This window comes from Engystomops pustulosus, chromosome 7 (assembly GCF_040894005.1).
Source record: "Engystomops pustulosus chromosome 7, aEngPut4.maternal, whole genome shotgun sequence".
NCBI lineage: Eukaryota > Metazoa > Chordata > Amphibia > Anura > Leptodactylidae > Engystomops > Engystomops pustulosus.
Genome location: NC_092417.1, coordinates 166141164 through 166160668, shown reverse-complemented (window position 1 = coordinate 166160668; position 19505 = coordinate 166141164). Strand labels below are relative to the sequence as shown.

Here is a 19505-nt window from a genome sequence, read left to right as displayed (position 1 = left end):
ATGGACATTGTCACCAGATTTTGGTCTATTAAACTACTAGGCCCCTCTAATAAAGGAGGAAATATCCTTTCTATAATTCCTTCTTTTGTGTGAAATCTCACCAGTTACCTATAAAAAAAAAAAAAAATCTCCTCCAAAGTTATGTGACAGCAGAAAAGAGTCATATTTTACTTGAGATGAGTCAAGTTTGAGGCTGCAGGGGGACAGTCACTTCAGATGCCCCATTCTTCAGTTCTGTTGCACTTAAAAAAAATGCTTAACCTGTGGGTGGCTAAGTGTCCCAAATCACAGGTTACCTTTAAACGGGTAAAAATCTGGTGACCATTTAAAGGAAATCTACCATCAAAATCCATCCTGATAAACCAGGGACATTACTCATAGATCCCAGGCACCGGGACTGTGGTAATCTTCTTATATTTGTTATCCATGGCCTCATTCCTTCTAAAATCAACTTTTCAAATAATGCTAATGAGCCAGAGGGGTTCTGGGGGACTTATCAGAGCTCCTCTGTGCTGTAGCTTCACAGGCTATTACACTGTGCAGGAGCATTTACCCTCTCCCACTGTTTTACATTACAGCAGGCAGATGAATGGGGGGGGGGGGGGTGTTTGCAGCAGGAGAAGGCGGAAGATGGAGACAGTGTAACGGCCTGTGAATCTGCAGCATGAAGAAGCTCTGGTAAAACTCAGAGGAGCCCTTCAGTCTCATTAGCATAATTCTAAAAGTTGATATTAGAAGAAATTCGCCCATGGATAACACATATATAAGAAGATTCCCACAGTCCCGGTGCCTGGATCTATAAGTAATGTCCCTGGTTTATCAGGATGGATTTTGATGTCCAATGCTAGTGTACTAGTGATGTAGATGTACTAGGCACTCGGCTTTCCCAGGCTCCTGAACAGTAAACCTTCCTAGTGATACGTGTAGTGTGAATGTAGCCATAAGAGGACAACTCAAGGACTTCTCTTTTTTTGTTCTGTTTGATGCGTCTTGAGGACTGTGGCAGGTGAATGGTTAAGCGTGGAGTGTTTGGAGATGAAGCAGAACAGGAGCCTACGTCATGGCCCTGCAGCGCACCCCTCGCTGCCCTCTGCAGCTCGCTCTCCCTCCTCCATGTTCCTCCTGCGTGTTTCGCCCTCCACCCTGATATTTCCTCTCTCTCATACTCACCTGCTTCTCTCTCCCCCCTCCTTCCATGCTCCTCCTCACTCTTCTAGTGCTGTCACTTACCAGGCTTCTCTATCGCCCTGCGCTAGGAGGGGAACTTGCAGCCCAAACTCCAAACTAGGACTGAAGCCGGGTGCCCGCAGGCTCCTCTCCTGCCATACCCCCCCATACACCCTGCACCGCTCCGTACACCCCCACTACCCTGTGTACATAGTTTCCAAAACTTTTCTTAAAGTTTACAAACTTGGACTCCTATCTACCCCTCAAATCAGTGCCCAGACAGGATATCCCCCCTTACCCTGGCACTGTTGGTGCCCACTCCTCTCACCTTTTTTGCCCAGATTAACACTTTAGCTGACGGTGTGTGACACATTGTGACACCTTGTCTCCTCGCACGCCCACACGGCGCACTCACCTCTCACTCTGACATTCTCTCACAGAGCGGGTGACGGTCTCCGTGTTCTCACGCTCTCCGCAGGGCGCACTCTCTTCTCGCTCACTCATGCTTCCTTAATACTAATCCTCCTCGTCTCTTCTTACACAGTGGACTGCTCCCAGTCTCTGACTGCGCTCAATCTTCTGCCCAGCGGATCAGGTCACAGACTTTTATTTATTTACCCGCTTTTGGGAAGGGAGGGGGGGTGGGAAGGGGTATGTTGGTTTTTGGGATAACTGATTAGAGTTCTAGGGTGTCAGTCATGATTGAAGCAATATTTCGTGGCTATCCAGCACGGATATGGGACAGTTATGGGGTCAGTGATGGTGATGGAGGCTGTGATATGTTTAAGGTTATTTGTATGTGTATAGATATTAATATACATTTAACTACTGTTTATAAGAAAATGTGTATTCCTATAATTGTACTTTTATCACATAGAATAGACTATGTACAGTTTTCCAACTTCATATATTATCTACAGTCTATCAGTTACTGTATCTATCTATCTCCTATCTCATATCTATCAATCATCTATCTCATATCTATCATCTATCTATCTCATATGTATCTATTTACAGTATCTATCTCATATGTATCTATTTACAGTATCTATCTCATATGTATCTATTTACAGTATCTATCTCATATCTATCTATCTATCTCATATCTATCTATCTCGTATCTATCTATCTCGTATCTCATATGTATCTATTTACAGTATCTATCTATCTATCTCATATCTATCTCATATCTATCTATCTCATATCTATCTATCTATTGCTATGTTGATATTACAATTACCTACCAGCCCATCAGAAAATCGGTTCATTGATTCCTCATCTATCTATCGCCTATCCTATCTATCACATATGCATTTTTTCTATCTAGCACAAATCTATCTTTCTATTTATCTGAAAAGAGAAAGTCTCCTGATTCAGGGACTGAAACGTGGCACTTTTGGAATAAAGTAATTCCATTTTTTCACATATATCAGTATATGTATAGTATATTTCTATCAAGCTCAAATCTATCTAGCTTATATCTTTCTTTCTGTTTACCTACAATGGTCCCAGCATCCAACGATGGTTGGGTATCCATCTATCCATCTATTTATCTATCTATCTATCTATCTATCTATCTATCTATCTATTGCTATGTTGATATTACAATTACCTACCAGCCCATCAGAAAATCGGTTCATTGATTCATCTATCTATCTATCTATCTATCTATCATCTATCTATCTATCTATCTATCTATCTATCTATCTCTCAATCATGTATCGCCTATCCTATCTATCACATATGCTTTTTTTCTATCTAGCACAAATCTATCTTTCTATTTATCTATAACCTGGCAGTCCCTCAATTAGTTTGTTGATCCAAGGCCTATCTATCTATCTATCTATCTATCTATCTATCTATCTATCTATCTATCTCCTATGTGATTCCTACCCATTTTTTCTATCTACCTCACAATTATCTTTCTATTTGTCTATATATAGTATATAATATCTATCTATCTATCTATCTATCTCATATCTATCTATCTATCTATCTCATATCTATCTATCTATCTATCTATCACCTGCCAGTCACTCAATCAGTTTGTTAATCCATGGGCTATCTATCTCCAATCTATTTATTCTATCTACCTCCCAATTATCTTTCTATTTATCTATATATAGTAGTATATTTCTGTCCATCAATCTTAAATCTATCCGTATATATTATCTATCTATCACCTGGCAGTCCTTCAGTCATTTTGTTGATCTATTGATGTATTGCTAATCTTTTATATCTTATGAGATCTAGATGTTACATTACCTTGATGGTGATAGCAGGTATAACAATGGCAGTACACAATCTCATAGTCCGGTCCCCCTGATGCCCGCCTCCCCCTCCTTATGATGTATGACTTGTTTGGTTCATTTCAGCAGCAGATTGATACATTGTTGCTCATAGTGTTACATACTTATGTTTGTCCTATGTTTGTCCTTTGGCCATTTGTAAGCATCGCTCATCACATATTTGCATTAGGTGATGCCCTTTTAAGTACTCCCTATTACCAAAGTCTATCTCGGGTCCATATTTTGAGGTGTGGTGAATGCAGTCTATCCGCTATTTCATGTAAGGACCGGATCGCAGTAGTGATCATATTTGTTAAAGGTGCCTCAGTTATGCATTCAGTTTATAAGGGTAGTATAGTTTGAAGGCTATCCCTATCTAAGGTCCCAACTGCTGGGACCCTACAGAGGTCTACAACGGAACTGCAAGAATGCAGTGGAATCGGGTCAAGTGAATTAACCCGAAGGCCTTGTTTGGACAGACGTGTTCAGGACTCTGTCGGCCTTGTTTGCAAGGCTGGACACTGCCTGGGGACCCAAACACACAGCACAGTCCTCTATGATGCTAGGACTCTCTATGGGACTACCATCCATGACAGGACATTGTACCTGCCCGGGGGCCCATACACACAGCACAGTCCTCTATGATGCTAGGACTCTCTATGGGACTACCATCCATGACAGGACATTGTACCTGCCCGGGGGCCCATACACACAGCACAGTCCTCTATGATGCTAGGACTCTCTATGGGGCTACCATCCATGACAGGACATTGTACCTGCCCGGGGGCCCATACACACAGCACAGTCCTCTATGATGCTAGGACTCTCTATGGGACTACCATCCATGACAGGACATTGTACCTACCCGGGGGCCCATACACACAGCACAGTCCTCTATGATGCTAGGACTCTCTATGGGGCTACCATCCAGGACAGGACAACCCTCCTGCCCTGGGGCCCATTCACACAGCACAGTCCTCTATGATACTAGGCCTCCCTATGGGACTACCATCCAGAACAAGAAAATGGACCTGCCCGTGGACCCATACACACAGCACTGTCCTCTATGATACTAGGCCTCCCTATGTGACTACCATCCAGAACAAGAAAATGGACCTGCCCGGGGCCCATACACACAGCACAGTCCTCTATGATACTAGGCCTCCCTATGTGACTACCATCCAGAACAGGACAATGTACCTGCCCGGGGCCCATACACACAGCACAGTCCTCTATGATACTAGGCCTCCCTATGTGACTACCATCCAGAACAGGACAATGTACCTGCCCGGGGCCCATACACACAGCACAGTCCTCTATGATACTAGGCCTCCCTATGTGACTACCATCCAGAACAGGACAATCCTCCTGCCCGTGGACCCATACACACAGCACAGTCCTCTATGATACTAGGCCTCCCTATGTGACTACCATCCAGAACAGGACAATCCTCCTGCCCGTGGACCCATACACACAGCACAGTCCTCTATGATACTAGGCCTTCCCATGTGACTACCATCCAGAACAGGACAATGTACCTGCCCGGGGCCCATACACACAGCACAGTCCTCTATGATACTAGGCCTCCCTATGTGACTACCATCCAGAACAGGACAATGTACCTGCCCTGGGACCCATACACACAGCACAGTACTGTATGATACTAGGCCTCCCTATGGGACTACCACCCAAGAACGGATAATGCACCTTCTCGGGGATTACCGCATAGTCATTTATGACGAGAGACCTACTGTGCGGGACAATACTCTTGCCCGGAGACCCATACTCACAGCATAGTCATCTATGATGCTAGGACTATCAACCAGGACAGTACAGTGCTCCTGCAGGGTGGCAGGGACTCCCAGCATCATGGATTACTATAGATGTCTATGATACTATAAGTCCGGGTCCTGCACACTGTGCACCCTAGGAAACATGGCCGACATACAGTGATTGCAACGAGGAACGAACATTGACATTTATAAGAGTTCTAGGGCCTGGGTAAAGAAAATAAAACTTTTTAGGATTTTTTTTTTTATATATTCGGATTATTGCATCAGCCATTTCAAGTTGAGGAGAGTCTGACTGTGATGTTCCTCATAGGGATTATGGACAGGAACATCCCCCATGGCCACTGCTTTATCTCGGATGTCATCGCTTCCAGAAACCTTATATTAGCAGCTGGAGACTTTGGGTCCAGATCTGCCTAACATGAAGAGCGAATGCTGTATTATTAGCCGGGGGACACCATGAACTTCCCCAGTGGATGGAGGTGTCCTCTAATATTCGTGGCATTGTACGCAGCTCTACTGGAGGCTACTGTATAGTCAGTCTGTTGATTTGCATGAATTTGCATGAATAGATCTTCACTTCTGGCCAATGACGTGACTATTTTCCATTTATACAAATCTTCCCCTCTTCGATATGTCACGTGTGGGTATTACCCGATAGTGTGACATGAAGCTGGGTATTACTCACTATATGCCGAGACTTTCTTATCTTTTGTATACGTTTCGGGTTGTATAGTATGTGACCATGTATGTACATTATTGCTAGAAGAATAGTCTGGGAGCTGTTTGACATATCGGCTAAGGCCCAGTTGGGGGTGTGGGGGGGAGTTTTGTCTTGGCTTTTTTGCTGCACTTTACTTTTAATTTTGGTTTGTGTTATGACTCACTTGTGAATAGAGTTGTATCAATGTGGCGGTTTGGGAACCTAGAGAGGTGTCATAATGGTATTTCAGGTCCCATCACTGTGCAATAGGAACCGAATAAGGGGGAGAACCACAAACTGAGTGACGCTGACTACTGGGGGCTGCAAACTGTGCAATACCTAACTCATGGGGGGGCTGTAAATGTTACAAGACTGACTACAGAGGGCTGCAAACTGTGTGCAATACCTGACTAATGGGGGGGCTGACTACTGGGGGCTGCAAACTGTGCAATACTTGACTAATGGGGGGCTGTAAATGGTACATTGCCGACTACCGGGGGCTGCAAATTGTGCTATACCTGACTAATGGGAGGGCTGACTACTGGGGGCTGCAAACTGCAATACCTAACTAATGGGGGGCTGTAAATAGTACATTGCTGACTACTGGGGGCTGCAAACTGTGCTGTACCTGACTAATGGGGTGCTGAAAAAAGTACATTGCTGGCTACTGGGGCTGCAAATGGTGCAATACCTGACTACTGGAGGCTGCAAACTGCGCAATATATGAATAATGGCGGGGGGCTGTATATAGTACAACGCTGACTACAGGTAGTCCCCTGATTACGTACAAGATTGGTTCTTTACATTTGTTCTTAAGTTGAATTTGTATGCAAGTCGGAACTGGTAGATTTTATAATTGAAGCTCCAGACAAAAAATTTTTTGGTCCCAGTGACAATTGGATATTCAAAATTTTGTGCTGTCGTGGGACCAAGGATTATCAATAAAGCTTCGTTACAGACACCTTACAGCTGATTATTGCAGCCTGGGACTACAGTAACATCCAGGGAGCTTCACCAGAGGTCATAGTGGGCAGAGGGGTCCGTCTGTAACTAGGGGTTTTCTATAAGTTGGGGACTGCCTGTACAAGGGGCTACAATACCTAATTAAAGGGGTGTGGGCTGTAAATGGATTACAGACTATAGTATAACATTGGAGTTTGTATCTATGGGGAGTCTATATTTATTATTGCGTAGCACCGATATCTTTTGGGGGCCTGTGGATTACCAGACATTGCAGGTTTCCATAGCTCTTACTTGGGGGTTTTGAAAAATACTCATTGCTGACTATTCGGGGGTTTTCATATGATATAGAAATGGCTATTACAGAGTCTATTTGGGAGTCCTGTAGAGAGTACAGCATTAACCACTGGTATTCACAAAGAGTTCGATTTAGATTTCTCATAAAAGAGGGAATTCTAGAAATGACATTGCATACCTTCCCTGCAGGGGCTAGTAGTTTAATAGGGTTAAATCTGATATCCGAGCTCACTTTTGTAAGGCTAGTTTATTCCTGGTCCTAATAATCCATAATTAAATCTTGAGAGTAATTGAGCCGCCTCCTTTAATTTGTAGTCCTATTAATCTCCTTAATGATTCTCCCTGGAGGCTGTGCACACGTCTCACATAACACGGCCCAGTGTGTATATCTATATGGCTTATATACAGTCTGTTTCCTATGTTTCTGCCTGGCTGGGCAGGAGGGGGGTCCGTCAGCTGTGAGCGCTGTGAATTTTTATCTTGGTGGCGGTGCCGTGTCATCCCAGGCGATGCACCTGTACTATTAATAGCCGCCTGTGTATCTGAGATCTCTGCCCTATAAATAGCCGGGTTTGTGTTTTGCGCTACTACCAGATTAACCCTTCTCATGTTCTCCGATACAAAGTTTATGTTTTAATTCCTTCCCGTCACCGGGTGTCTGGTTACGCCGCCTCCTGTCGCTGTAACGCGATCGGTGACATTGTATACCTGTCCTGACAGCCGACACTGTATATATTAGAGGGAAGAGATCCCAGAAATCGGGCTCTGGTATAAGATGAGGAAGAGACGCCAGATTAATGATATTCCAACGTTTGACGTAACGGGTTGCGAATAATGGAGGGTAATTGAAGCTACAGTGTCTGGCGCAGATGTTGTATGGTACAGAAGACCGTGCACAGGAAATGCTCATTACATGAGGCTTCCTGCTCATTCTTTGCAAGGAGACGACCTTTAACCTGTGTCCTTTTCGGGCTGTTCTGGGCTACGATCCAGAAATGGCTTTAGGAAAGAGGCCCGGGAACATCCCCTGCAAACAGGACGGAGAATTCTGCTCCCTAGGGTAGTGCCAGGGAGCGTGTGCCTTGCTACGCTCAATTTTTTTTGTAGCAGTCAGGGGTTATGGAAGGTCACGGCTCAATCATGTTTTATGGCGACGCAAACAAGTGGTTGGTTTATGGAAAGCGTAGACGATAAATGATGTATTGTGTAAGTCCGGGCTCATCCTTCTCCTGCCAGCTGATTCTTGATGTCTGGGGAGCTGAACCTAATCTCCCCGTCCTCTGCCAGCGAGTGGGATTTGGCCATTAGACCCCTCCTTTCCAGCTGTTCTGCTTACAGTTCTGATCCGAGCCTTAGCGGCACCTAAGTGCGTGTCGTGGTTTCGCATAAACTTGAGAGAATAGGATGATTAGGGCGATTTATAAGAGGGGCGTGAAAATCCTCGTACGGCGTGCCATTTCACCTGAATTTTTGTCCGTATTAAAGAGCGCGCCAGTTCTCTCGTGTTTTCAATCCCTACCATAAATCTATGTCTATATTGAGAGTTACATTTCTCCTTAGATTGTGTTTTGAATGAAAGTAGTGACCGGAAAGCATCAGTAGGCACTTCTTAATACGGACGCCTACCGATGCTGTGCGGTTACTACTTTTTTGATCTTAACCCCTAGTTGTCAAATGGCTCCTTCACTTCCAAGTAAAATAACAGAGGAAAACAGAGATCTCATTGATTATTCATGATTATGTATAAATCTGCAATCCCTTTTATAGTCAATGACAGCTGATAGATAAGGAGAAGCTGATTAAAGTTTCTCTAAATGGGTAACAGGATAGGGCAGTGGTGGCGAACCTATGGCACAGGTGCCAGAGGTGGCACTCAGAGCCCTTTCTGTGGGCACCCAGGCCATCTCCCCAACATAGTTTGCCATATAGGACTCCAGGCCGCCTCTTGTGGTCAGTACAGCTCAGGATGTGCCATGCTCAGTGCTAGAAGCGAGAAGTTGTAGATAGAGATGGATTGTCATTGGAGCTCCTGCTCTGGGTCCCCTGATTCTTCCTCTTCAGGGGATCTTGAAGGGAAGCTACAATTCAATTTTCTCCATCATCTTTCTATTGTATTGGTAAATTTAGGATGCCAATACAATTACAACCTATGATACAGCAGGGATCAATAAGTTACTGCTGAATTTGTCATGTTGGCACTTTGCGACGTATACATGGGTTTTGGTTGTAGCTTGGGCACTCTGTCTCCAAAAGGTTCGCCATCACTGGGATAGGGGATAGCTTGCTGATCGGTAGGGATCCCGCTATGGGGTTTAAAGATGGTGCAGTTCTTGGATGCAAAACCCTTTATCACTGACTCACTGGATGCAAAAATTGGCCCTCCAGCAAAGCCTTGTATGATCATGTAAGGGTGGACTAATGAGACATTTTAATGATATCCCCTTTGTTAAACGTAATAGGGAGTTCAGGTATTTCGGGCAAGTCCTGTGGTTATGCTATAAACGTCCAGTGTTATATTAACCCATTAGTCTTTGTATTCGAGGAAGAAGATGGCCCATTTGGTCAGTTTGATCCATGCAGAATACACGGACGCTGCAGGGGTTGCAGATGTACAATGCACTGCTGCAGGACTACTGTACTTTTCTCTTTTTCGTCTTCTCTTCCCCCGCGGGCGTCAGTAGGGGGGATATGACACTGATTTACCATATGAAAGATCCTCATTAATATATACATAAATGCATTTCCTCAGACCACTTATCACCTACATGAAAGGCCCATAGTGCTGCGGCTAAACATAACCGCGGAGAAAGCTTAACCTCTTCAATCCTGTAGAGTTATCAGATTTTTTTTTTCTGGCAATTTAAAGGGCAACCTGTTACCAGATTTTACCTCATTACACTTTGGTCTCGTATGAAAGATAAGAATCTCCTCTTTAGATCACATTAAGCTTGTGGTTGTGGAGATGCCAAATGTGGGCATTGGATGAGCCGCGCTGTAGGTTCTTTCCAGATAGGACTGGGTGGTCGTATGTTGAGTTGTGTACAATGCAGATTCCACTATCTATCAAGGTCTTGGGGGCTAGGTTTGGCGCTGCAGTCCTCCCGTGCTGGATAGTTGACAAATTATTGATTCACTTAATCTGTGATTTTCATGGAATGGCAATGTAAAATTATGCAGAGTCTAAATATAGTGTGGCTGTAATTAATTTAGATTTGATGAAATTTATGTGATTAGGGTTTTACATCAGTGACGGCTAAGAATTAACATGGTGGTTTCTCCATCAACAGCCTCCTCCGCTGCTGACCACCCCGTGCTGTACCCCCTCCACAACGGGAGCACTATGGATACATTTTTTAGAAGGCACTTCCGAAAGAAACACACACCACCGACTCCAGAAACGATCTGCGCTCCACCCTTGCGGAGGTGTAGCGTGGTCATAACCACGGGCAAAGCCCGTCGTAGATCGAGCGCCGGTTTGGCGTCCACCAGCCTCTCCATGCAGAGACGCTGTTCTGTGACTCAGACCCCTATCCTTCCCCTTGGTTCGGCCACTCCGGCACGTGGTGGAAGAAGGGACGGGCGCAGGAGGTCCAGTACGACCACTCCAGGCCTGAGTCCACGATTTGCTGTTCAGAAAAGACGCGGGGGGAAGTTGCACTGTATCGATCGTCAGCTCTTGGGGCCTTCTATGTTGCTTGCAAGCCTTATCCAAATGAAAAAGGATATAGAGACCAAAGAGGAGAACTCTGAAGAGGAAATGGAAGAGACATCAGAGGAAGGAACTGACCAGGAGACCAATTCTCCGAGTTCTTCTACCATGTCAAGTAGCATGGATTTATGTGACCCAAAACCCTGCACCAACCAACAAAAACTGTACGCAGGGGACTAGTAAAGGTGGGGTAGGGGGGCTCATTTGGTCAGTGCACCATTGTTTTTAAGAGAAACTTCAGATCGAGATAATTAGACCGTATTCACATAAGAACAGCTATGTTCTTTAATCTGGTGGTATTAAAGAAACCGCCACCCAATGTGGTATAACCTGGCACCCATTCATATTATTGGCCAACAGAGAAAAAACTACTATTAGTGTTTCTACAAGGGACAAGGGTTATTATACGATTCTCTATTTTTAGGTTAAATGATCAATATTGGATCAGTTGCGTCTAGTATAACTGTAGACGGGCCACTTTTATCATATGGCCTGTTTGCAGCTCTGTCCCAGCTGATCTGCAGTACCAAGCATGGCCACTATACTATGCATCGCACTGTGCTTTGTAGACAGTGAAGCGGTATCTTCATTCAACTATAGGCAATCAATTTGTCCTTTGGTAAGTGGATAAATCCCAGGTGCTAGGTAATATATAGACCTCAAATTTTACTCCTGATCCCTCACTTTTTCACTACCATGCACTGAAATAAAACACTTCTAAGCTCCTTTATGCATTGTCCACCCTGGCATTAGACGACTTTCTCCTTTAATGTAGGCAGTGCCCATAGATGTATAAGGCACCGGTTTAGTAAGAAGTGCTACAACCCCTTTAAAGGCGATGCCTGCGGTTACCTCTGGGTTGCCGCTCGGGGAGTGCCCTTTTATATGTCTAAACAGAGCATTCATATTGGTGTTTGACAGTAAACCTCCTCCGCTTACCCTTTAGCTCTGTTTGGCACAGTCCTATCTTTAGAAAGTGATATTTGAGTGTGTTTTCCCCTCTCGCCATGATCTCAGGGGGGTTGGCGCTTTGTTTATTTTGGCTTTGGAAAGTGTTCTGTGTTGGCAGTGTTTGTGGGCACCTGGGTAATATCTTGTTCAGGCGGGGGGTTGTTATACCCTCACACCAACTTTCTGTACTAGTTAGTGTAATAGAAAAATACACACACAGAGAATAGGGCCTAGTTTATCAAAACTGCCATGTTGTGCATAAGAACCAATCACAGGAGAAATTCCATTACCTCAGAGCAGTTGGAGAAATGAAAGCAGAGTGCTGATTGGTTGCTATGTGCCACTTGTTGCTCTGAGCATGGTCTGCTTCTTGTCTAGGCCGTTATATTAGATATGGACCCTTAATTTCCAGATTTTTGGGGTATATAGATGATTTTCTTCTTATCTCAAGACATGGCAACAATAAAGAAATCCTTATATTATAACTGATATGTGACATGTCCCTGGGAGGGATGCTGAGGGAAGAGGCCACAACCCTGGCTAATAAACCTCCCTTTTCATGTTTTTCTCTTTGCCCATGTATTATGTTCTCCATTAAGTGGTTAGGGAGCCACCACGCTGGGAAAAATAGAGGAAATACTGCAGTGTTCAGCCGGCGCTGCAGCTCAGGATAGATCCAGATCTTGTGGGATACATAACGTTCATTGGTTATATACCATCAATTTGATGGGGATAACTTTTAATGAGTAATTCCATGTATAATTTAAAAAAATATATAAAAAGACAGGAATCGAGAGCTCTTTTTTTTGACTAAAGCCGTGTATGACTATATTGGGTATAGTTGTTGTTATGACGCAGCTCTACCTGACAAGTGTCAAAATATAGGAGGTCATCAAGTTGACACTTTTATCTTACATTCACCGTGACCATGCGTAGGGCATATGTACACGTGGCATCGTACCTCTCCGTACACTGGAAAAAGATGGGACATGTCCTCCCTGTGGAGCGGGAGTAATGTATGCACGATGTCAGACGTATACCCACCTGGCTACGGGCGGGCATTCGTCCATGTTATTGTAGAATGTAGTAAGAATGTAGGCTTATTCTAACATTATAGGTAAATTGTCTCGTGATCATCTTCAGAGATTAGTTATATGGGGAAAAAGGGAGAAAAGAAAACAGACAGTAGCGCTACCTAGCACAAGGTTATCCTTTTTAGGAGATGTTATTTAGGAAACATAGAGGTATCAGACAGTAGGATCCGTTTATTTCCAGAAGACAAGTAAAAACAAGACGAGTTTTGCACCTTCTTTTGGTGCTTCCTCAGGTCTGTATCTGATGATGTGGGGTGGCTAGTATTGGGCCCATCATCAGATACAAACCTGAGGATGCGCCTAAAGAACGTGCAAGCGCCATTTGTATACGTCCACTTTTTTTCAATAGCGGTGCGCCACACAACGCACCACTATACATTTAGTTCATCTTCAGAGATTGTATGAGTTGGCTTTAATTTTGCTTCTAGACGATCTCAGTTGTGTTTTTGTATTTTACAGAAAAGCCATTGCCAAATCTGGAGCCCAACATCTCACGTCTTCATCGTCCAGCGTGGTGCACATTGACGCGGACACACAGATACGCAGCACCGTGGACTGGAGCGTAAGTATTCTGTATTTCATTGCCGAGACCTTTTCTAACATTCTCCAAGCTTCTTGGCTAATAAGGAATAGTGATAACTTCTTCATGCAGAACTATATTAAATTGCCAGATTACCCGTGGAGTATATGGTATAAATACCATGAGGAATCTTTTATCAGAAGTAGATGTGATGGTAGATTCCTCCTGCTGCCTCTGCTCTAATCTGTAATTTAATAATCCTGGAACCTAACGTAATTTGTTAATTTGCATATTACTAAAACAAAGTTTTTAAGTTCGGTAAGGTTCCAGGATTATTAAATTACAGATTACTCCTGCCTGCCTCTGACCTAATCTACCCTCAGATCTACTTCTGATAGTTTGTAGAAAATGTAATCCAAGCACACGTAGCATCCTTTATGAAACACATAGGCCAGCAGGAAAACGGGAAGGATTGCAGTGTGATGGCGCCTTGGAATAGTACAGCAGTACTCCAGGTGATTGGCACATGATGCTACGCCAGCCAAAAACATTCACGCATGAATTTAGGCTTTATGTCCTAATAAAAAACTTTGGAGTTGGTCCCCTAATCCTTAAGCACCCTAAAATTGATCTGATGTGCACTAATACTTATTGAAATATACTTCTGATAGTAGATTCCTCATATTAGGTTTTCCGTTAAAGCGTTTGTCCAGTCTTGGCAAGTTAGCCCCCATCCCCAGGTGAGCGTCTCTGTGATGGGACCCCATCAATCACAAGAACGCATTATTGTACAGGTCCGTTATCCCCTTTGCTTATGGAACTGACGGAGAAAGCCAAGCACAGCAGTCTGCTATCTCCATCAGCACCATAGCGATGAACAGAGCAGCAGGGTGAACTATTCATCTGTATGCAATGGACCCCCATTATGATTAGTGGCGGTTCCATCACTGAGACCCCTGACCAATTATCAATTTTGCCCCCTTTCCTGACTTGTCACTGAGCAACCCCTTTCAATGGTGAGTAAAGACACAAAACGTTGCAAAAGAAACTTGGTAACAAATATTATCAGTCTAAAAGTCCTATTTCTTCTATTATTTTGGCTCTTATGACCCTCCTTCCTTCCTATTCTGTGCTGTATTCTATTTTACGAGCAAGAATGACGGAAGCTTACTGAGGTGTCATGGAGAAGGAGCAGTGAGTCACAGCAGCTAGGTCTCCTCCAAGAAACTTAAAGTAGATTATAGATTTAATAGTCAAAGGCATCACTGGGGAAAATGCAAAGAAACGGTCTTGTTCTGGATTAGTTTGTTGAGGTATGCTGTATATCTTCCTCTGCATGGAAGCTGCAGCACAGCCCCATTTACATAAATGGTGACCTGCTACAGATGACCTGGAGTGCCCTGGAGGAAAAACACTAAAGGCCCCTTCCATTTTAGGATCACTGAGGTTCCCGTTGAAGGATGGTCATGTACATTCTCTTGTTTATAGTCCATTTCCTTTTTTTGTGATTGTTTGATCTTTATCGTGTCCCTCTGGAACTGTTCACACGGATCATCCTTCCTCCATGGAGGGGATGGGTTATGTTGTCTGACTTTTGCTGCATTCCTTATTTTTTGGCTGCTTTTTGCATCATCTTGGAATTTTCCAAGGATTTTTCTTCCTCGCTTTTGTCCGCTGTGTTATTTCTTACCTTCCTCTCTAGGGACTGTCAGTGACTGACTTCTCGTAGCCTGGAGCCTTTGGCTGGTACTGGTCAGTCGTTGGCGGGGTTTACCTTTTTTCTCAGGGATTAGTTTGTATGGCCCAGGTTGCCAGGCGGTTACGTTTATCTGCCGCCTTATTCAGCTTGCGGTTTCCTGTGGCATTTCATATTACTTTATGTTTCCTGTTTTGTAGTTTATGGAGTCCTTTATTCTGACAGGAGTCAAAGGGAAGGGATTTTACTTTAATTATTTTTTTTTTTTGTTCCACAACTTTAATGTTGGGTGGTTGTTCCCATGCTGATGTCTTAATGGTTTCCTTTTTTGGGATTTAGTTTTAATTAAGTCTCATTTCCCCTAAGAATGGTTGTGTTATCTTTTATTTTTGGAATTTTGCAACCACATTTTATATGGAATCTGATATAGAGGATGTGTCAGCTCTCCTCCTGTGTGGTGTAGTATATAGAGGATGTGTCTGCTCTCCTCCTGTGTGGTGTAGTATATAGAGGATGTGTCTGCTCTCCTCCTGTGTGGTGTAGTATATAGAGAATGTGTCAGCTCTCCTCCTGTGTGGTGTAGTATATAGAGGATGTGTCAGCTCTCCTCCTGTGTGGTGCAGTATATAGAGGAGGTGTGGGCTCTCCTCCTGTGTGGTGTAGTATATAGATGATGTGTCAGCTCTCCTCCTGTGTGGTGTAGTATATAGATGATGTGTCAGCTCTCCTCCTGTGTGGTGTAATATATAGAGGATGTGTGGGCTCTCCTCCTGTGTGGTGTAGTATATAGAGGATGTGTCGGCTCTCCTTCTGTGTGGTGTAGTATATAGAGGATGTGTCGGCTCTCCTTCTGTGTGGTGTAGTATATAGAGGATGTGTCGGCTCTCCTCCTGTGTGGTGTAGTATATAGAGGATGTGTCTGCTCTCCTCCTGTGTGGTGTAGTATATAGAGGATGTGTCAGCTTTCCTTTGTGGTGTAGTATATAGAGGATGTGTCTGCTCTCCTCCTGTGTGGTGTAGTATATAGAGGATGTGTCTGCTCTCCTCCTGTGTGGTGCAGTATATAGAGGATGTGTCAGCTCTCCTGTGTGGTGTAGTATATAGAGGATGTGTCGGCTCTCCTCCTGTGTGGTGTAGTATATAGAGGAGGTGTCAGCTCTCCTCCTGTGTGGTGTAGTATATAGAGCAGTGATGGCAAACCTTTTAGAGGCCGAGTGCCCAGACTACAACAAAGAACCGCTTATTTATCGCAAAGTGCCAACACAGAAGTTTAATTTATGATTTATACCCCCTTCTCTGTCACAGTTTTCATTGATACCAGCCCCTGAGGACACCAATAAAGCAGAAAATAGTCCCAGGTACAGCTGTCACTTTAAAATAGCTCTGTGTACAGCAAGTCCTGGGCTGTCTGGGACTGCAGGAAGATGCCTGGAGTCATCTCTGGTGATGGCCTGAGTGCCCACAGATAGGGCTCTGAGTGCCACCTCTGGCACCAGTGCCATAGGTTAGCCATCACTGATATAGAGGATGTGTCGGCTCTCCTCCTGTGTAGTGTAGTATATAGAGGAGGTGTTAGCTCTCCTCCTGTGTGGTGTAGTATATAGAGGATGTGTCAGCTCTCCTCCTGTGTGGTGTAGTATATAGAGGATGTGTCAGCTCTCCTCCTTTGTGGTGTAGTATATAGAGGATGTGTCTGCTCTCCTCCTGTGTGGTGTAGTATATAGAGGAGGTGTGGGCTCTCCTCCTGTGCGGTGTAGTATATAGAGGAGGTGTCTGCTCTCCTCCTGTGTGGTGTAGTATATAGATGATGTGTCAGCTCTCCTCCTGTGTGGTGTAGTATATAGATGATGTGTCAGCTCTCCTCCTGTGTGGTGTAGTATGTAGATGATGTGTCAGCTCTCCTCCTGTGTGGTGTAATATATAGAGGATGTGTGGGCTCTCCTCCTGTGTGGTGTAGTATATAGAGGATGTGTCGGCTCTCCTTCTGTGTGGTGTAGTATATAGAGGATGTGTCTGCTCTCCTCCTGTGTGGTGTAGTATATAGAGGATGTGTCGGCTCTCCTCCTGTGTGGTGTAGTATATAGAGGATGTGTCAGCTCTCCTCCAGTGTGGTGTAGTATATAGAGGATGTGTCGGCTCTCCTTCTGTGTGGTGTAGTATATAGAGGATGTGTCTGCTCTCCTCCTGTGTGGTGTAGTATATAGAGGATGTGTCTGCTCTCCTCCTGTGTGGTGTAGTATATAGAGGATGTGTCAGCTCTCCTCCTGTGTGGTGTAGTATATAGAGGATGTGTCTGCTCTCCTCCTGTGTGGTGTAGTATATAGAGGATGTGTGGGCTCTCCTCCTGTGTGGTGTAGTATATAGAGGATGTGTCTGCTCTCCTCCTGTGTGGTGTAGTATATAGAGGATGTGTCGGCTCTCCTGTGTGATGTAGTATATAGAGGATGTGTGGGCTCTCCTCCTGTGTGGTGTAGTATATAGAGGATGTGTCAGCTCTCCTCCTGTGTGGTGTAGTATATAGAGGATGTGTCAGCTCTCCTCCTGTGTGGTGTACTATATAGAGGATGTGTGGGCTCTCCTCCTGTGTGGTGTAGTATATAGAGGATGTGTCAGCTCTCCTCCTGTGTGGTGTAGTATATAGAGGATGTGTCAGCTCTCCTCCTGTGTGGTGTAGTATATAGAGGATGTGTCTGCTCTCCTGTGTGATGTAGTATATAGAGGATGTGTGGGCTCTCCTCCTGTGTGGTGTAGTATATAGAGGATGTGTCAGCTCTCCTCCTGTGTGGTGTAGTATATAGAGGATGTGTCGGCTCTCCTCCTGTGTGGTGTAGTATATAGAGGATGTGTCAGCTCTCCTCCTGTGTGGTGTAGTATATAGAGGAGGTGTCGGCTCTCCTCCTGTGTGGTGTAGTATATAGAGGATGTGTCGGCTCTCCTCCTGTGTGGTGTAGTATATAGAGGATGTGTCGTCTCTCCTCCTGTGTGGTGTAGTATATAGAGGATGTGTCTGCTCTCCTCCTGTGTGGTGTAGTATATAGAGGATGTGTCTGCTCTCCTGTGTGATGTAGTATATAGAGGATGTGTGGGCTCTCCTCCTGTGTGGTGTAGTATATAGAGGATTTGTCTGCTCTCCTCCTGTGTGGTGTAGTATATAGAGGATGTGTCGGCTCTCCTCCTGTGTGGTGTAGTATATAGAGGATGTGTCTGCTCTCCTCCTGTGTGGTGTAGTATATAGAGGATGTGTCTGCTCTCCTCCTGTGTGGTGTAGTATATAAAGGATGTGTCTGCTCTCCTGTGTGATGTAGTATATAGAGGATGTGTGGGCTCTCCTCCTGTGTGGTGTAGTATATAGAGGATGTGTCAGCTCTCCTCCTGTGTGGTGTAGTATATAGAGAATGTATCAGCTCTCCTCCTGTGTGGTGTAGTATATAGAGGATGTGTCTGCTCTCCTCCTGTGTGATGTAGTATATAGAGGATGTGTCTGCTCTCCTGTGTGATGTAGTATATAGAGGATGTGTGGGCTCTCCTCCTGTGTGGTGTAGTATATAGAGGATGTGTCAGCTCTCCTCCTGTGTGGTGTAGTATATAGAGGATGTGTCTGCTCTCCTCCTGTGTGATGTAGTATATAGAGGATGTGTGGGCTCTCCTCCTGTGTGGTGTAGTATATAGAGGATGTGTCAGCTCTCCTCCTGTGTGGTGTAGTATATAGAGAATGTGTCAGCTCTCCTCCTGTGTGGTGTACTATATAGAGGATGTGTCGGCTCTCCTCCTGTGTGGTGTAGTATATAGAGGATGTGTCAGCTCTCCTCCTGTGTGGTGTACTATATAGAGGATGTGTCGGCTCTCCTCCTGTGTGGTGTAGTATATAGAGGAGGTGTCTGCTCTCCTCCTGTGTGGTGTAGTATATAGAGGATGTGTCGGCTCTCCTCCTGTGTGGTGTAGTATATAGAGGATGTGTCGGCTCTCCTCCTGTGTGGTGTAGTATATAGAGCAGTGATGGCGAACCTATGGCACGGGTGCCAGAGGGGGCACTCCGAGCCCTTTTTGTGGGCACCTGGTCCATCGCCCCAGCACACCAGACAGGACTCAAAGAATCTTCCTGTAGTTCCAAGGGTCTTCGGAAGACCCGAGGCTACCATGGAGACGGATCGCCGCCCCCCGATGACGTCACGGGGAGCGGCGATCCCAGGTAAGATGGCGGCGCCCATGCGCCGCTATCTGTTTGAGGCTGTCGGCAGCTTTGCTGGCAGCCTACGCTGTAAAAACACCCGCGATCGGTGCTAGCACCGATCGCGGGTGTTACCAGTAAGCCTTTGCTGCAATATGCAGC

General features: G+C 44.8%; 1 protein-coding gene across 5 annotated transcripts in view; it reads left to right on the top strand.

Annotated features, from left to right (window-relative positions):
- Positions 1-19505, top strand: part of DGKZ (diacylglycerol kinase zeta) — a 146308-nt gene that overhangs the window by 67918 nt on the left and 58885 nt on the right. For 3 of the 5 annotated variants that reach the window (XM_072118807.1, XM_072118810.1, XM_072118808.1), the window contains exon 2: positions 13419-13521. In XM_072118807.1, coding sequence (XP_071974908.1) covers positions 13419-13521 — 103 coding nt within the window. Of the gene's footprint in view, positions 1-1711; positions 1763-10492; positions 11079-13418; positions 13522-19505 lie in introns of all 5 variants that reach the window. The other 2 variants (XM_072118806.1, XM_072118805.1) reach the window with 1 other exon arrangement.